Raw genomic sequence first — 17,500 nt, forward strand, 5'->3', positions numbered from 1 at the left:
GGAACTGACCTGGCTTTTTTCTCTTGTGTATATTGAGGGAATGTTTTACTGTCTTAAGAGACAGTAAGTGCATTTTCAAACCTTCTTTCATATATTTGGATAAGTACTGTTTTCACTTTGCTAAAGATTTTCTACTATTTGAAAATAATATGTATTCTTGTTTTTATACTATTCATTTGGTTCTTTATAGATTATTTTATTTTAATAGATAACTTATTTAACACTAAATTATTTAGAAGTTATAGTTTCATTTCAACATAATATTAGAACTTCGATTGGAATAGTTTTGATATATTTTCGATTATTTTTGATTAATATTATTTGATTAATTATTAATCTTTATAGTTTATAATATCGTTAAAGTTTTTTTTTAAATCAAAACTTTGTATATATATATATAAAGTTTAACCTTTTATTCTTAATAATTTTTTCTTTCCTAATTTTTTCATTCATAATTTTTTCCATTCATAATTTTTTCATTCATATTTTTTATTATTACGTTTGTAGAAATATATAATCTTGTATTTTTCTATTATTCAATTGATCTTTAATTATAATTAAATAAACATCTTTAGCTTTAAATAGTATAGCTTTAACTTATTACACCAGTTAAATATGTACTAATTTTATCTTCATTATTATTTTAAACTTAAACTTCGTTCAACTTGTATTTAAAACAATGATAATTTAAAACAATGATAATTTATGTAAGATGTTTTTTGTATATAATATACATGTTATTATAATGGATGAAGGGATGATTATTGAATGGTTATTATTTTGATATTATGATATTTTTAAAATAATTTTTCTATCTTTATATAATAAGTATTTCATATTAATTCATTTGGTACTTATTGTTGGCTGAGATATATATCTAATTATTGTTCTACTTACGATCTGACGAGTAGCTATATTTTTGAATAGAACTTATTTTCGATAATTTCAATTGATTTTAATCGATTTAAATTTCTTTTCTATTTGAAAATTGGTTATGAAACACGTAATCTTTTTATTATATTTATCTTATGATATTTACTTTACTTTATATTATACTCATTTATTGTGCTTTTAATTATTAATTTTTCTATATGTGATAGTGGATTTTCATCGATGAGTTCTTGAAAATTGGTTATTTTCCCTAAAACTATATATTTTATATATATATATATATATATATATATGAGTGAGTGGATAAACAACTTAACATGAACACAACATAAGACAGAACACTACTAACCTTACCAATAATACCACTAACACCCATATATTCCTTACACCATTCATATTACAGTATTATATCAACCCTAATTGCACCATGTCCAGCACTACTTACCTCCCTTACACTATCTTTTTACTCAGGGACTAGTAGACCTGACAAAATTTGAGAATTGGTACACATTCAAAGCCAGTGAACAGTAATGACGATACTGGTTTGACTTTGAATCTCTTTAACAATTCAAAATAATGAATTTAATTCCTCTTAATTGTACCTCGGTTCATCTAATTGTATATATTTATTGCTATTTTTCATTAAAAAAAGGTTTTTTTTTTTTTGATATTCAATGTGCATTTTCGCTTTTTTTCTTCTTACTTTCCCCATCGTTGTTTCTATTTTCCTTTTTGAAACATATTTGTATTTTATATATATATGCGGTGGATGTAGGTGTCTTCAAGATGAGGCTGGACCTCTTCTTGTCAGGTGTCTCAGATGAACCAACTTCACGGCAGGAGGTGCAGATGAGAGCAGCTGCATCAAACTCTCTCATGCACCAAATGTCAATTCCTGAAGTAAAATTCATGAAGTAAAATTGTGTAGCAACACCAAATGGCGGTGCCCCAGCATGGCCACAGCTCATGAGCTGAAACTAGATAAAAGGAAATGATATATATATATCTATATCTATATATATATATATATATATATATATATATATATATATATATATATATATGGGAGAATTTACGAAAAAAACAACAGACGAAGACAGGTGGTGTAAACAACAAAAGGATGTATTAGTATAACGCTTGGGAATAGAGAAAGTCTTTGACGTTTCAAGCCTACACTCTTCAACTGAAAGGAACACAGAAAAAAACAAGGAGAGAAACAAGGAGAAAAAAAATATAAATGTAGTGGTCAGCGATCTATCATATATATATACATATATATATATATATATATATATATATATAAATTTAAATAATAAGGGTGAAAAATTGAATATTAATTTGATTAATGTCAATTTAAAACCAGTGGCCTAGCAAATTGAAAAATCTGAAGATTCAGAAAAATTATATTACATACATATAAGAGGGATGACCATTACGTGGACATCCATTATGCTAGAAGAAGACCACCTATGGTCTGACCACTAAGAAAAGATTGTTCTCAAGAAAATTCAGCAAACACCAGAATGTAAGTGAGGAAGACAAATGAAAAGATACAAAATATAAAGATTAATCATTCTATTTTACGGACGCATGCTGTTTTTTTGTTTCAGCCATCACAAGTCTGTCACATGAGCTATACATGTAGGCTGCCCCTAAGCTTATCCCTAATGTTCTAGTGTTTTTATCTCTCTAGTATAATGTGTACAATGTGGAGGCGCAATGGCCCAGTGGTTAGGGCAGCGGACTCGCGGTTTCAATTCCCAGACCGGGCGTTGTGAGTGTTTATTGAGCGAAAACACCCAAAGCTTCACGAGGCTCCGGCAGGGGATGGTGGCGAACCCTGCTGTACTCTTCCACCACAACTTTCTCTCACTCTTACTTCCTGTTTCTGTTGTGCCTGTAATTCAAAGGGTCAGCCTTGTCACACACTGTGTCATGCTGAATATCCCCCCCGAGAACTACGTTAAGGGTACACGTGTCTGTGGAGTGCTCAGCCACTTGCACGTTAATTTCACAGGGGATGGTGGCGAACCCTGCTGTACTCTTTCACCACAACTTTCTCTCACTCTTACTTCCTGTTTCTGTTGTGCCTGTAATTCAAAGGGGTCAGCCTTGTCACACACTGTGTCATGCTGAATATCCCCGAGAGTTACGTTAAGGGTACACGTGTCTGTGGAGTGCTCAGCCACTTGCACGTTAATTTCACGAGCAGGCTGTTCGGTTGATCGGATCAACTGGAACCCTCGACGTCGTAAGCGACAGAGTGCCAACGAATGTGTTCAATAGGACCCAAGCTTGGGCAACATGGTATGGAGGACAAGTAGTTGCCCCGTTCAGAACAAGACTGTAGACATCATCAAAGTGCCTCAGGGGCTCTGACACCCAATATTTCTTTAGGGTTTATTTCCCAAGCCTTTTCCATGGCTGGACATAACTGCAAAGCAGCAGAGGCTTTGGATCACCTAAAAAGCATTGGTTTACGTACTGGTGCCATGTCAAAAGCACTGGTGATGGTGCCACATAAAAAGCACCCACTACACTCTCGAAGTGGTTGGCGTTAGGAAGGGCATCCAGCTGTAGAAACTCTGCCAAATCAGATTGGAGCCTGGTGTAGCCATCCGGTTTCACCAGTCCTCAGTCAAATCATCCAACCCATGCTAGCATGGAAAGCGGACGTTAAACGATGATGATGATGATGATGATGTATAGGTGCAGGTGTGGCACCGCATGGTTCCAGGTTCAGTCCCACTGCGTGACACCTTGGGCAAGTGACTTCTACTATAGCCTTGGGCCGACCAAAGCCTTGTGAGTGGATTTGGCAGATGGAAACTGGAAGAAGCCCATTGTATATGTATGTGTATATTTATGCATGTCTTTGTGCCTGTTTGTCCCCCCACCCCCACCCCCACCACTTGACAACCGATGTTGGTGTGTCTATGTCACTGTAACTTAGCGGTTCAGCAAAGTAGACCGATAGAAGGACTAAGCTTACAAAGAATAAGTCCTGGGGTCAGTTTCTTTGACTAAAAAAAACCCTTTGAAGGAGTGCTCCAGCATGGCTGCAGTCAAATAACTGAAACAAGTAAAAGAAAAAAAATAGAATATACGATGGGCTTCTTTCAGTTTCCATCTACCAAATCCACTCACAAGGCTTTTTGTCGACCTGGGGCTATAGTAGAAGACACTTGACCCAGATGCCACGCAGTGGGACTGAACCCTGAACCATGTGATTGGGAAGTAAGCTTCTTACCACACAGCCACACCTGTACTTGATTACGATGAAACTTCACTGAGCAGAAGACCTATGTTCAAAGACCTTCCAAATATGACCATCCACGCTTTTATTTTCAGATAATATAGCTACTGCTATTATGCGAAATTTGCACTTCCTTTTTCTCATTAAGTAAAACGTTGAGTGTGAGTTTGGCTGCTCTTTTTAGGAGTTTAAATGGCCACGTAGAGATTCCCACATTGGGTCGATTTAAACTGTTGGTATTGTTATTTAATTCCAATTCTTCTCTGCTTGTGTAAACCTGTAATGAAGGCTCTTCCAGCCACATGACTATCAAATTATCCAATCTGCCCTTTCTTTCTTCAGGTTGTAGAGTGGGGGATTTAAGAGGGATTTGGCTGCTATTTCTAGTACGCTGAACGACCATATATAGTAGCGTTTCTCAACCTATTCTCTCCCAGACCCCACGATAACTTGCCAGAAAAATGTATGCCCGACCAGTGGTTGAAAAAAAACTTTATTTCTAATATTTTAATATTACCACAGTTGCTTAATACAACAGTATCTACCGGTAATTCTTATTAAGAACTGAGTACAAAAAAGAAAGTACATTTAAAAAAAGATTTTCACAATTCCCTGTCCCACTAATAAAAAAAAAAAAGGAAAAAAATTAACATCTCCCGTCCCACCACAATTTTCCCAGGCACCACCAGTGAGGTGTATACCCCAAAGTTGGGAATCACTCGTGGAGAAAAAGCTCCCTCGGTGTTTGGCGGGTAAAGAATTCGTGTGTTGATGCTGAGAATATGATGCTAACTCCGTCAGAGGGCTTGGCTTACAATAATAATAATAAAATCTGTAGGGTTCAGTACGTGTAAGGAAAGCGAAAATTTTTGGCTGTGAAACTGAAACTAGCTCTGTAATAAAGTCAATTAAGGAACGACCCCTTTTGGTTTATAATTTTGTGAAATGTTTAGGGAACACTTGGTTTCTTATTAATTGGAAGTATAGGGGCCAGCAGGAAATACAGAGGCCGGTTGCTGATGGTTGTGTTAACCTTAGAATAATTCATATATTAGTCAGCAGTTTTAGATGTTGTGTGTGAATGAGAAACTTGGCTGCTGGATTGATTTTACTGCAGTGAAGTGAATGAGGAAACAGATTCCTCCATCTGACATATATATACACATACGCACAGACAAGCAGTACTTATAATATATATATATATATATATATATACATGTACTTATATATACATACTCGTACGGGAGCGTATGATGACACATTGGACTAACGAAGAAAGCCTATAGGTGGTCTCTTACGCTGCCAGTAACAGCAACCAAATATATCTGAAACATATAACCAAAAGAACACATCTTTTTCATAGCTCGAAATATTTCTAATCAGTGGTTCTGCTTACTGGACGTCGACCTAGGGTTAAATAACAACGACGACACAAGTAGAAAACAAGTACTGCAATTACCACATTAGTCGCTTTGCCGGCTAGAAATAACGACCAATTCTCCCTCAGATCTCACCCCACAGGATTGTTTTTTTGTTGTTTTTTTTAAGAAAGGGATGGGTGGAAGGAGACATTTTGATGGTGTAATCGTTGCGCACCTAGAAATAACAGCCAAATACCCATAAAAAAAGGAAGGACGCATTTGGTAATTTCAGTTTCGTCGTTTCGTTCTTCTAAAAAAAAAAAAAAAAGACGGGGGTTAAAACATTAACAAGTGTTAATCGACCCTGCTAAAAGTAGCAGCCAAATCCTCCTTCGTCACATGTTACTACGTCTGACAAAAGAAAACAAAGGAAGAACGTTTCGTGTTAATGTAGTCATGGATATAATATATACAGTATGTCAGGAAGAATATACTGGATGGTCACAATTGGAACGTCTTCGATCATAGATGTTGCTCGAGCAGAATATATATATATATATAATGAGGTAATTATCTTATTTATTTGCATCACTAAAACACTTTGTTGTTATTGATGATGATAATGATGATGTTGTTTAACCCTGGGCCAACCCCTGGTGCAGTAGATCTCTCCCCCCTCCCAACTCTCAAGCCTCTGTTGTCTAAATTCTTGGCATTGGTCACCACAAGTTATTTCCCGATGTGCGTTTTTTTTTTCAGGGAAATTTAGCTGCTATTTCTTGCAGGACAAAGAACCACATAGAGGCTCCTTTGTTGGATCTCTATGTTACGGCCAAAGTATGTCTTATGAGTTAAGGTGGCGCTCCAGCCGTGATCGTCCCATGTTTTGGTCAGTATGTTAGGATTACATCATCCAGTCCGAGAGGCTCTTTTCATTTTGTGTACACACGTGTTCTGTGTTCTTCCGTTCAACACACACACACACACACGCTGTACACAATGATTTTATTTTGTAGACGTATAGCTAACAAATCTTTGTGTCTATGTGTACCTAGGGATGAATCGTTTATGGTACAGTAATGTGTGCGTGTTTACATGTGTCTATTTGTGTATGTGCGAATGTGTATACATATGCATGTTGTGTGTCAGGATGTGTATATGCACACACAAATATACACCGAAATATTGCCACACACACACATACATATATATATACACACATACATACACACGCACATATATACACACATCCATACATACACACACATACATACATACACATACCCCGAAATGTTGCCACACACGCACACAAATATATACACGTACATACACACACCGAAATATTGCCACACACACACACATATAAACTCGCATACATGCATACATACATACATCGATATATTGCCACACACACATACATCGATATATTGCCACACACACATATATAAACACGCATACATGCATACATACACCGAAATATTGCTACACACACACACACATAGATGTATATATACATACATACACATTCCAATCTTTGTTTATTTGAAAGTGTCAGTGTACGCGCGCGCAAACACTGACCCCCCCCCGCCTACATTTATATGAGAAAAGTATATATATATAGTGTAGTATATTGCCACTTAAGTGTGGCTGACCCCTAGGGGTGGATGTTGCTGTTGCTTTTAGCCCCAAGAGGACATCTCCTCCAGCTGGCTTATCGACACACGACTGTGTCCTGTTTGCCAAGGGAAGTTATATATATATATATATATATATATATATATATATATATATATATAAATGTTTGTTTTTATGTTCAGTTATAATAGATAAAAGCAATTTCACATTAATCTGACGGATTACACCATACTTTGTTGAACACAAATTTATTGATGGTGTGTTAATATATATATATATATAATGTGTGTGTGTGTCCCCCCGTTCTATGTATAATTAGTTTTATACAATCAAAAGTACTGTCTGTGGAGTACGAAATATATTTTCCTCGTGAAACACACACACACACATTCATTTATGCACACGCACACTCATGCACACAAAAGGCGTATATAAATGAAAATATTTCCTCTCAGATATATTTCGGCGTAATTACTGAACAAGTTGATTCAGCAATTCCTATATATGCACGTACACACGCACACACACACAAACGGTTACATGTCCGTACAATCGCACATACACAAGCACACACACACACACACACACATATATGCAGACATACTTATACATACGTACGGAAGCAAACACATACGCACACGCTAAAACATTTGTTCCAGTTCAGAATTCTTCAAGTTCTCCCCCTCCCACGAAACATTTTTTATTCTGCCCTTTTAAGAAAAAATGCGGTCGTCTGATTTTTGTTTTGGATAGCAGAGATTCAGAATCTACCAAAACAAACAAAAAGATAATAATAATAATAATAATAATAATAATAATAATAATAATGATAATAATAATATATTTCTTTTATTTGCCACTAGGGCGAAGAATGATGGAGACAATACAATGACAGACATAAAGTATAGGATTTTACGTATAATGAAATGATTGAAAAAAAAAAAACAAAGGAAAAGTATACATTGTATACAATAAGACAGGGGTTTTCAAACTGTGGTCCATGGACCACAGTGGACCACAGGGGGTCCGTGGACAGCAAATACTTTTTATGGGCAATTTGATTTTATAGATGTTTTCTAATCGAGGCTATAGTAGAAGACACTGGCCCAAGATGCCATGCAGTTGGACTGAACCCGGAACCATGTGGCTGGGAAGCAATCTTCTTACCACACAGCTACTTAACATAGTTAAATCCTAGCGAATAGCTGTGAATGTTACTTTTATTTTTTCCCATTTTCATGTTGTATAAATTTATATATATATAAGGTTTTAGAAGGGTATTGGATTCAACCAAACCCAAAGATACAGGTAATATTGAGTAAGGGCTGTATACCGGCTAGTTTTGCCCCTGAGTGGGGATTATAACATAGGTCGTGTGTATGCATAAAGAGAGAAAAAAGAACAATGGCAAAGTTAGAAATATATTTTATGGATAAAGTCTTACTGCTGTTTCAGGGAAAATCCAATGTATCCCTTCATCAGAGACGGTAATAGTAGAGGAATGGATTATTACATCTATAAGAGGAGAGTTGTAGTAGGAAGTGAGAGCGATGCGCTGAAAAAAAGAAAGAAGAAGCAGTACTTGGAGTGTAGCTTCATTCCAGTAGTAAACATCCATGTAAATAATCCTTGTCGGTATTTTCCGGAGAAAAATTGCAGTAGCAAAGGTGGATATATGTCATATTGTGTCCGGAGTATACTGTGCGTTGTTAACTCAATGACAAACTGTCTTTTGTGAATATGTATATATGGGGAGAGAGAGAGAGAGAGGGACATGCATGTATGCATACAACTGAGATTGGTGGTGATGATGATAATGGTGTTTTCTCTTTCAGCTGTGCAAGAGTGGATGATTAGACGCCGTTTACAAAAGGAGAGACAAGAACAGTTGGAACAGTTACAATCCATGATGGCCAACACCTCTGAACTCACAAACAACTTCTGCCAGAGCAGTTACTGCAACCAGATGGCAGGAGGCAAATCTCCTGAAAACGGACAGAATAGAATCGAAGAACGTGGTGAAGACCTATTTCAAAATAACAATCATAGTAGTAGTGGTGGTGATGATGGCGGTGGTGGTGGTGGTGGTGGTGGTGGTGGTAGTAGCCGTACCAATAATAATAGTAGTAATAATAATTCTACCGGCAACAGAGTGTTCTGGAAGAGTTTCACATCGCATCAGAATCCTTCTTCTGTATTCACAAAAGACAGTTTGTCGTTGGAAACTGACACTACTACACTCAGCCAACCGAGTCGCCACCAAACCTGCTCCTCCCCTTGTGTGACGCCTGACCCCTCTGAACCTCCCATAAAACGGTTGAAGATGTCCTGCGAGCAGTTCACATCTCTACAGAATGTTAGTATTGGCGATGGTGTGGTCAGCAGAAGAAAATTACCAAAAGTGAGTCTCAGACCATTTTATTTTACGAGGGTGAGTCAAAGAGTAATGCCATTTTGTTATAGGACAGGTATAATTACCAACACAGGAACATGTATCATACATCAAAATGAAGCTGGTCGTCTGTGGATCGCATCCCTACTTTTCAACATAGTCACCGTTTCTCTCAATAGCTTCGAATGAGAGCATGTATCCCTGCCCCGTATAATTCTGCTGACTGTTGTTTGAGCCAATTCTTCACTACAGTTTTCACTTCCTCGTCACTGGCCTATCATCTCTTCGGCCCCATGAAAGAGGGTCTGAGAGGCAAACATTATTCCAGAGACGAGGTAGTGAAAATTGTAGTGAAGAATTGGCTCAAAGAGCAGTCAACAGAATTTTATGGGGCAGGGATACATGCTCTCATTCGAAGGTGGAACATTGCTATTGAGAGAAACGGTGACTATGTTGAGAAGTAGGGATGTGATCCACAGAGGACCAGCTTCATTTTGATGTACGATACATGTTCCCATGTTGGTAATTACACCTGTCCTAACCCAAATGGCATTACTTTTTGACTCACCCTCGTATTTTTTATTCCATTCTTCATTCTCTACTCTCTACAGGTTGGTATCAAAAGGGTTAAGAATTGTTTCTCTATTATATATTTTAACCCTTTTGTTACCATATTTCTGTTGAGATGCTCTGTGTTTCTTTCAATTGATTTTAAATATAACAAAGAACTTAGTAAAATAACTTAGTTATCGTTCAGCTAGTGTTAGGAACAAAAATTGTGACTAAGGTTTGGTGGAAGATTTTAATTCAGAACTTATGAAAACAAGACATTTGTACTACAGACAGAGCCAAAAGCAGTTTCAACCAGGTTGGTATCAAAAGGGTTAAGAATTGTTTCTCTATTATATATTTTAACCGTTTTGTTACCATATTTCTGTTGAGATGTTCTGTGTTTCTTTCAATTACTTTAAATATAACAAAGAATTTGGTAAAATAACTTAGTTATCATTAAGCTAGTGTTAAGAACATAAATTGTGACTAAGGTTTGGTGGAAGATTTTAATTCAAATCTTATGAAAACAAGACATTTGTACTCAGAGCCAGAGGTGGTTTCAACCAGGTTGGCATCAAAAGGGTTAAGAATTGTTTCTCTATTATATATTTTAATCCTTTTGTTAACATATTTCTGGTGAGATGCTCTGTGTTTCTTTCAATTAATTTTACATATAACAAAGAATTTGGTAAAATAACTTAGTTATCATTCAGCTAGTGTTAGGAACATAAATTCTGACTAAGGTTTGGTGGAAGATTTTAATTCAAAACTTATGAAAACAGTGGCATGTAGAAAGCATTCTTTGAACGTTGGGCCTCACAGAAGCAGTGACAAATGACCAAGACCTTCGGCAATATACCGTGCTTGAGAAGACCTGTCAAGCCAAATGAGATCATAGTCGTGGCCAATGCTGGTGTTTCGTAACTGACATGTAAGAAGCATCCATTACACTCTTGGGAGTGGTTGGCATTAGGAAGGGCATCCAGCTGTAGAAACCATCCGAAATCAGATTGGAGCCTGGTGCGGCTCTCCGGCTTAACATTTTCAGTCAGACCATCCAACCCATGCCAGCATGGAAAGCAGATGCTAAATGATGATGATGATGAGAAGGATGATGGTACAAACACCTTGTTGAAATCTTGAAGCTACAAGATAATACGGGGTTGTTGGCAGGAGGATGGTGGTGATATTTATGGCCGCATCAGTGAGAATGATGGTGATGGTAGCATTATTGGTGGTGGTGGTGGTGGTTTTGCCATGGTGTTGGTGGTGATAATGGGTGTGGAGATGCTGTTGGTGGTGATGGTATTGATGTTGAGGATGATGAATATATATAATCATCTCACCGTTTCACTTTTTTTATTCTTTTACCCTTTTAATTTTTTTTTTTTTTTTTTTTTCCAGTCTGGACTCCGGTTCCACACACGACCCAGCCTCTTGAAAAACGCCCACGTTGTAAACCAGAACGACATACAGTGCAGTATCACAGATATCTTACCTGACGATTCCTAAACCATGTGAATGTTAATCTCTGTCAGGCAACTTTGCCGTCTCTGCAAGCCAACAAAAAAAAAAAATGGGCCCCCTCAGAAGGACAATGAGAAAAGCCTTTTGCGCCACCCAGAAACCCTCTTTCATCATCATCATCATCATCACCATCACCATCATTTTAACGTCCACTTTACCATGCTTGCATAGGGTGAACGGAATTTGTTGAGGCAGGTTTTCTACAGCCAGATGCCCTTCCTGTCACCAACATTTACCCGCTCCCAAACAGCATAATATTTCCCCGTGAAAAGGCATGTTTACGTATAGATATTGGAGGTGAATGATATTCATTTACAATACAAACATGATGTCGAGATGTGGAGACACAGGCATATGCGCATACACACACACACATTATATGAGTGTGTGTGTGTATATATATATATATATATATATACATATATATATATATATTTAAAGAAAGAAAAAGAATGACTTCACTGGTAGTTCTAATCAGTTTAATTCATTATTTTTTAAATTCAACTTTACAATGAAAGTAAACAAACAAAGTTTGTTCTTTTTTAGAAGCGTTGAGATGTATTGTAAGATACAGAAATAAATTTATTTCCCAAACGCGTGATAATGCTATAAATAGCGTGATGAGGATAAATTATCCATATAATGCAGAAAAATACGTTGCCGGCCAGCCATTTTTTTAATAATATAAATTTTAGTTCGTAGATCTATGAACTAAAATTTATGTTATTGAACATATTAATTGTAAGATTATTTGGTAAAAACCTAATTTTACACAGCGACATTTCAATATATTGATGCCAAAACCATAACATACTGCTTATGACTGATACGAAACTATTTTAAAATGTTGAAATTTAAATATAAACCCCCTTTCATAATTTTATGCCAGAGCCTTTCTTTCAAATTATACACCAGACTCCAGCTTCATGTACTGATCTGTGTGTGTGTGTGTGTGTGTTTTGTTATGCTAATGTTTATATATCGTTTAACTTACATTCTCAACACTGTCTTAATATACTCTTTTTACTCTTTTACTTGTTTCAGTCATTTGACTGTGGCCATGCTGGAGCACCGCCTTTAGTCGAGCAAATCGACCCCACAGGACTTATTCTTTGGAAGCCTAGTACTTATTCTATCGGTCTCTCTTTTGCCGAACCGCTAAGTTACGGGGATGTAAATACACCAGCATCGGTTGTCGAGCGATGTTGGGGAGGTGGGGTGGGGACAAACACAGACACACACGCATATAAATATATATACATATATATACGACGGGCTTCTTTCACTTTCCGTCTACCAAATCCACTGACAAGGCTTTGGTCGGCCCGGGGCTATAGTAGAAGACACTTGCCCAAGGTGCCACGCAGTGGGACTGAACCCATTAACCCATGTGGTTGGTAAGCAAGCTACTTACCACACAGCCACTTCTATGTTTATATATTTTTTAACTTACATTCTTAACACTGTCTTAATATACCAATATATATTTTGTCTTTTGTTATGTTCCAAACACCATCTTAATTTACCAATATATATTTGTCGTTTTGTATCTTGGAAGGCTAGAACAAGTCTAGCTTTGCAGTTATTTCTAGGGTTAGACTTAAATATGCAGTTCCTACAAGAACATCTAGTCCTCCTAACAGGTATGTCTTACATAACTGTGATCGAATGCTTCTCCCTGATTTCTCTATGATCTTGATGTTAAGTTTAGCACCCTTAAGAACCTGTCTAAATCTTTGAGGTCTTTACTGTATCTTGTAGCTTCAAGATTTTAGCGATGTGATTGTTTATGTCTTAGAATGACATTGTAGGGTTGGTGTGAAGGGAAAGAACTGGCCAGTTTGAGCATAAAACATAGAATATTTGAGCCGGATATGGCTGGTTTAAATGCTAAACAGTTAAATATCGATCAAAAAACAGAATTGGTATTTTCTGCAAGTACTGCTGCCTCAGTAAACTTGGCCTATTTCAACAGAAAATAGTTCCAAACATGATATTCGTATAATAAACTGCTTTCCATAATTAAAGGTAATGAAATTTGGAATGAATATTAACTGATTTCTGCTGTAAAAGGGTTAATATATTTATCTTTTGTTAAATTATATTCCAAAACAAAAAAATATATATATAGCTTTTACACTACAAATTTATTTTATTTAAATTTATCCTTTGTTACATTTTTTTTTTTTTTTGTAATTAATGGTCCTAAATAGATTAAGTAATTTTTCTGAACAATTAAATAGTCTTATTGAATGAAATGGTGCCAAAAATATTTTAAGATATAATTAAAACAGAATTATCACAACTTAAATAATATTTTTTCTTGTGTTTTCTTATTCCTGTTTAAATTTGTTTTCTCTTTTAATTCCTGAAACAAATAACTTTGGGGAGATTTTCTACTATTCATGTTGGGGCTGTCATGCTTGCTGTAGGTGAGAATGGCAGTTCTGGCAGTGGTGTGAGGGTGTTGTTGCTGGTGGTGGTGGTGGTGGTGGTGGTGGAAGTGCCAATGGAGTCATTGTGGTAGTGGTGGTTGCCAGTACCACCTGACTGGCCCATGTGACGATAGCACATAAAAAGCACCCACTACACTCTCAGAGTGGTTGGCGTTAGGAAGGCCATCCAGCTGTAGAAACTCTGCCAGATCAGATTGGAGCCTGGTGCAGCCATCTGGCTCGCCAGTCCTCAGCATGGAAAGCGGACGTTAAACGATGATAATGACATATAGCCTTTTTATGAAGTCTGCATTGTGTTGACAGAGTTGCACTTAAAATTTCTGAAATTTTAATCAAAACTTGTTAGTTACTATGGTGAAAACACTATCTTTCTTTCACACACACACACTCCCTCTCTTTTCTCTCTCTCTCTCTCTCTCTCTCTTTCTCTCTATTTCTTTCTCAACAACTTTTTCTTCTCCTCTTCTAAAAATACATTATGACATATTTAGATTCCTCCCCTTCTTTCCCTCTCTCAAACATGTGACAGGCAGACGGACGGAGATACATTTCTCTCTCATAATATAAGATTACCACTACTGCTTGACAACAGGTGTTGGTTTGTTTACATCCCTGTAAATCAGCACAGTTTAACAAAAACAAACAAACTGAAACAACTACCAGACTTTGGGGGGAAAAACTAATACACACTGGGGTTGATTTGTTTGACTAAAGCCCTTCGAGGTAATGCTCCAGCATGACCACAGTCCGATAATTAGTAAAAGAAATGACAAAACAGAGCTTCATTAATTAAAATTTATTATTAAAACACATACATATATATATACATATATATACAAACACACATGCAGATGACACAGATGCATATACATATGTATATATACACATATATATATTTCCAGTTACATCCACGACTCTGATTTGTTGTCTATTGTTACCATTTGTACATCACTGTGGATAGCACTTCTGGAACTGCCCTCTGTCATGCTAGTGATGCTGAGGCTCTCGTCTGTGACCTCTTCGGGTTGCTGGTAGCAAGTTTTCCCAGGGTGTGGTGAGGCAGTTTCAACATAACTCACCTTTAATTTGGAACTGCAAAAAAAAAAAAAAAAAAAAAAGAAAAACCAAGTTAGAATCATCAACCTGCCTTGACTTACCTTGAAAAAGGACATGTTGGGTAATGTTGTCCTTGCCTGCTCGCTAGACAAAAAAAAAAAAAAAAATTGATGGGACTGTCATGTTTGGATTACCTTTGCTCACAGATCTAGTTGGTCAGTAATGTCGCTGTGCTCAAAGATGGACTGAAACCACTAAAAGGGTACACACATATATTTAAGCATATATATAATGTGTGTGTGTGTGTGTGTGTGTATATACATGTATGTATGTATAAATTATATATATATATCTGTATATATATGTAAGGAACACGTAAAAGCACCCACTACACTCTCTGAGTGGTTGGCGTTAGGAAGGGCATCCAGCTGTAGAAACTCTGCCAAATTAGATTGGAGCCTGGTGTTACCATCCGGTTTCACCAGTCCTCAGTCAAATCGTCCAACCCATGCTAGCATGGAAAGCAGACGTTAAACGATGATGATGATGATGATGACGATGATATATATATATATATAGTCGCCTTCCTGGCACGTGAAAAGACATTCGAGCGAGATCATTGCCAGTGCCGCTGGACTGGCTCTTGTGCAGGTGGCATGTAAAATACACCATTTTGAGCATGGCCGTTGCCAGTACCGCCTGACTGGCCTTTGTGCCGGTGGCACGTAAAAGCACCCGCTGCACTCTCGGAGTGGTTGGCGTTAGGAAGGGCATCCAGCTGTAGCAACTCTGCCAGATCAGATTGGAGCCTGGTGTAGCCATTCGGTTGCACCAGTCCTCAGTCAAATCGTCCAACCCATGCTAGCATGGAAAGCGGACGTTAAACGATGATGATGATGATATATACTATCAAAATAAACATGATTATATATATATACACAGAAGATGTATTTAAGAATTCACAAAAAATTGGAGAGTAACTGGCCTGTCTTTCTGACATTATTGGCACAGGTGTGGCTGTGTGGTAAGAAGCTGGCTTCCCAAACACATAGTTCCGGGTTCAGTCCCTCTGTGTGACACCTTGGGCAAGTGTCTTCTACTATAGCCTCGGGCCGACCAAAGCCTTGTGAGTGGATTTGGTAGACGGAAACTGAAAGAAGCCTGTCGTACATGTATGTATTTATATGTGTGTATATGACCTAAATTAAAATCTCATATCAATACCTTATGTTAATTTTTGCTCCAAACACCAGTTTACTTTACTAAATGCTTCGTTATTTTCAAAAATTTATTAGAAGATAGCATATTTCAGTGGAAATATGGTAACGTTGGTTGGTCCTACAACAGCCTGCCCCACCTTGTCTTTCATCTCAGAGTGCATTGTGGGTAATCTAATGATACGTGTCTATAGATCTGTATTTATGCATGCAAGTGTGTGTGTGTATGTGAGGAATGTAATGTGTTAGTATGTGTGTGTTTGTGTGTGTAGGAGGTAGTACTTTTGATCTCGGACTTGATCTTCTTTTATGCGTTCTCTTCCCTCCTTATCTCCTTCTTCCAAGGAACACTTTACGGCACATCTCACACGGTGCCTTGTTTTTCTTTCTTCTTTATCTCTACGTCTTGCAGCATCATCTCTGCAAGCTGTGCTGCTGCACGATACAGAAGACCTCCTCTTCTGATTCATTTCTAGATAGGGGAGAAAAACATTTACAGCACACACACACACACACACACACACACTGAAAGAAGCCTGTCATATATATATATATATATATATATATATATATATATAGATATGCAGGGCAGGGAATCGTCAATTAGTAATAAAATTAATAATTAACAATTTTGCCGGGTAGCTCAGTATGAAAAAACCTTTTCGGTAAAAATCATTTATAATCATAAATATATAGGGATTGACAGTAACCTGCTTCTCCAAGTATGTTGGAGAAGCAGGTTACTGTCAATCCCTATATATTTATGATTATATATATATATATATAGTTTTAGGGAAAATAACCAATTTTCAAGAACTCATCGATGAAAATCCACTATCACATATAGAAAAATTAATAATTAAAAGCACAATAAAAGTATAATAAAAAGATTACACGTGTTTCATAACTAATTTTCAAATAGAAAAGAAATTTAAATCGATTAAAATCAATTTTAAAATTACGATCTGACTAGTAGCTATATTTTTTAATAGAATTTATTTTCGATAATTTCAATTGATTTTAATTGATTTAAATTTCTTTTCTATTTGAAAATTAATTATGAAACACGTGTAATCTTTTTATTATATTTATCTTATGATATTTACTTTACTTTATATTATACTCATTTATTGTGCTTTTAATTATTAATTTTTCTA

General features: G+C 36.6%; 2 protein-coding genes across 6 annotated transcripts in view; one reads left to right on the forward strand and one right to left on the reverse strand.

The window, feature by feature from the left end:
- Window positions 1-11,826, forward strand: part of LOC106874221 (unconventional myosin-XIX) — a 60,025-nt gene extending 48,199 nt beyond the window's left edge. For all 4 annotated transcript variants that reach the window (XM_089346013.1, XM_089346014.1, XM_089346015.1 and 1 more), the window contains 2 exons: window positions 8,979-9,544; window positions 11,492-11,826. In XM_089346013.1, coding sequence (XP_089202139.1) covers window positions 8,979-9,544; window positions 11,492-11,599 — 674 coding nt within the window. In that variant the 3' untranslated portion in view covers window positions 11,600-11,826. The remainder of the gene's footprint in view (window positions 1-8,978; window positions 9,545-11,491) is intronic.
- Window positions 11,827-14,851: 3,025 nt separating this feature from the next.
- Window positions 14,852-17,500, reverse strand: part of LOC106874212 (ankyrin and armadillo repeat-containing protein) — a 15,457-nt gene continuing 12,808 nt past the window's right edge. The window contains exon 6 of one of the 2 annotated variants that reach the window (XM_014921871.3): window positions 14,852-15,162. In XM_014921871.3, coding sequence (XP_014777357.2) covers window positions 14,973-15,162 — 190 coding nt within the window. In that variant the 3' untranslated portion in view covers window positions 14,852-14,972. The remainder of the gene's footprint in view (window positions 15,163-17,500) is intronic. The other variant, XR_016239162.1, reaches the window with a different exon arrangement.

The sequence above is a fragment of the Octopus bimaculoides genome, chromosome 30 (assembly GCF_046866305.1).
Source record: "Octopus bimaculoides isolate indiv1 chromosome 30, ASM4686630v1, whole genome shotgun sequence".
Lineage (NCBI taxonomy): Eukaryota > Metazoa > Mollusca > Cephalopoda > Octopoda > Octopodidae > Octopus > Octopus bimaculoides.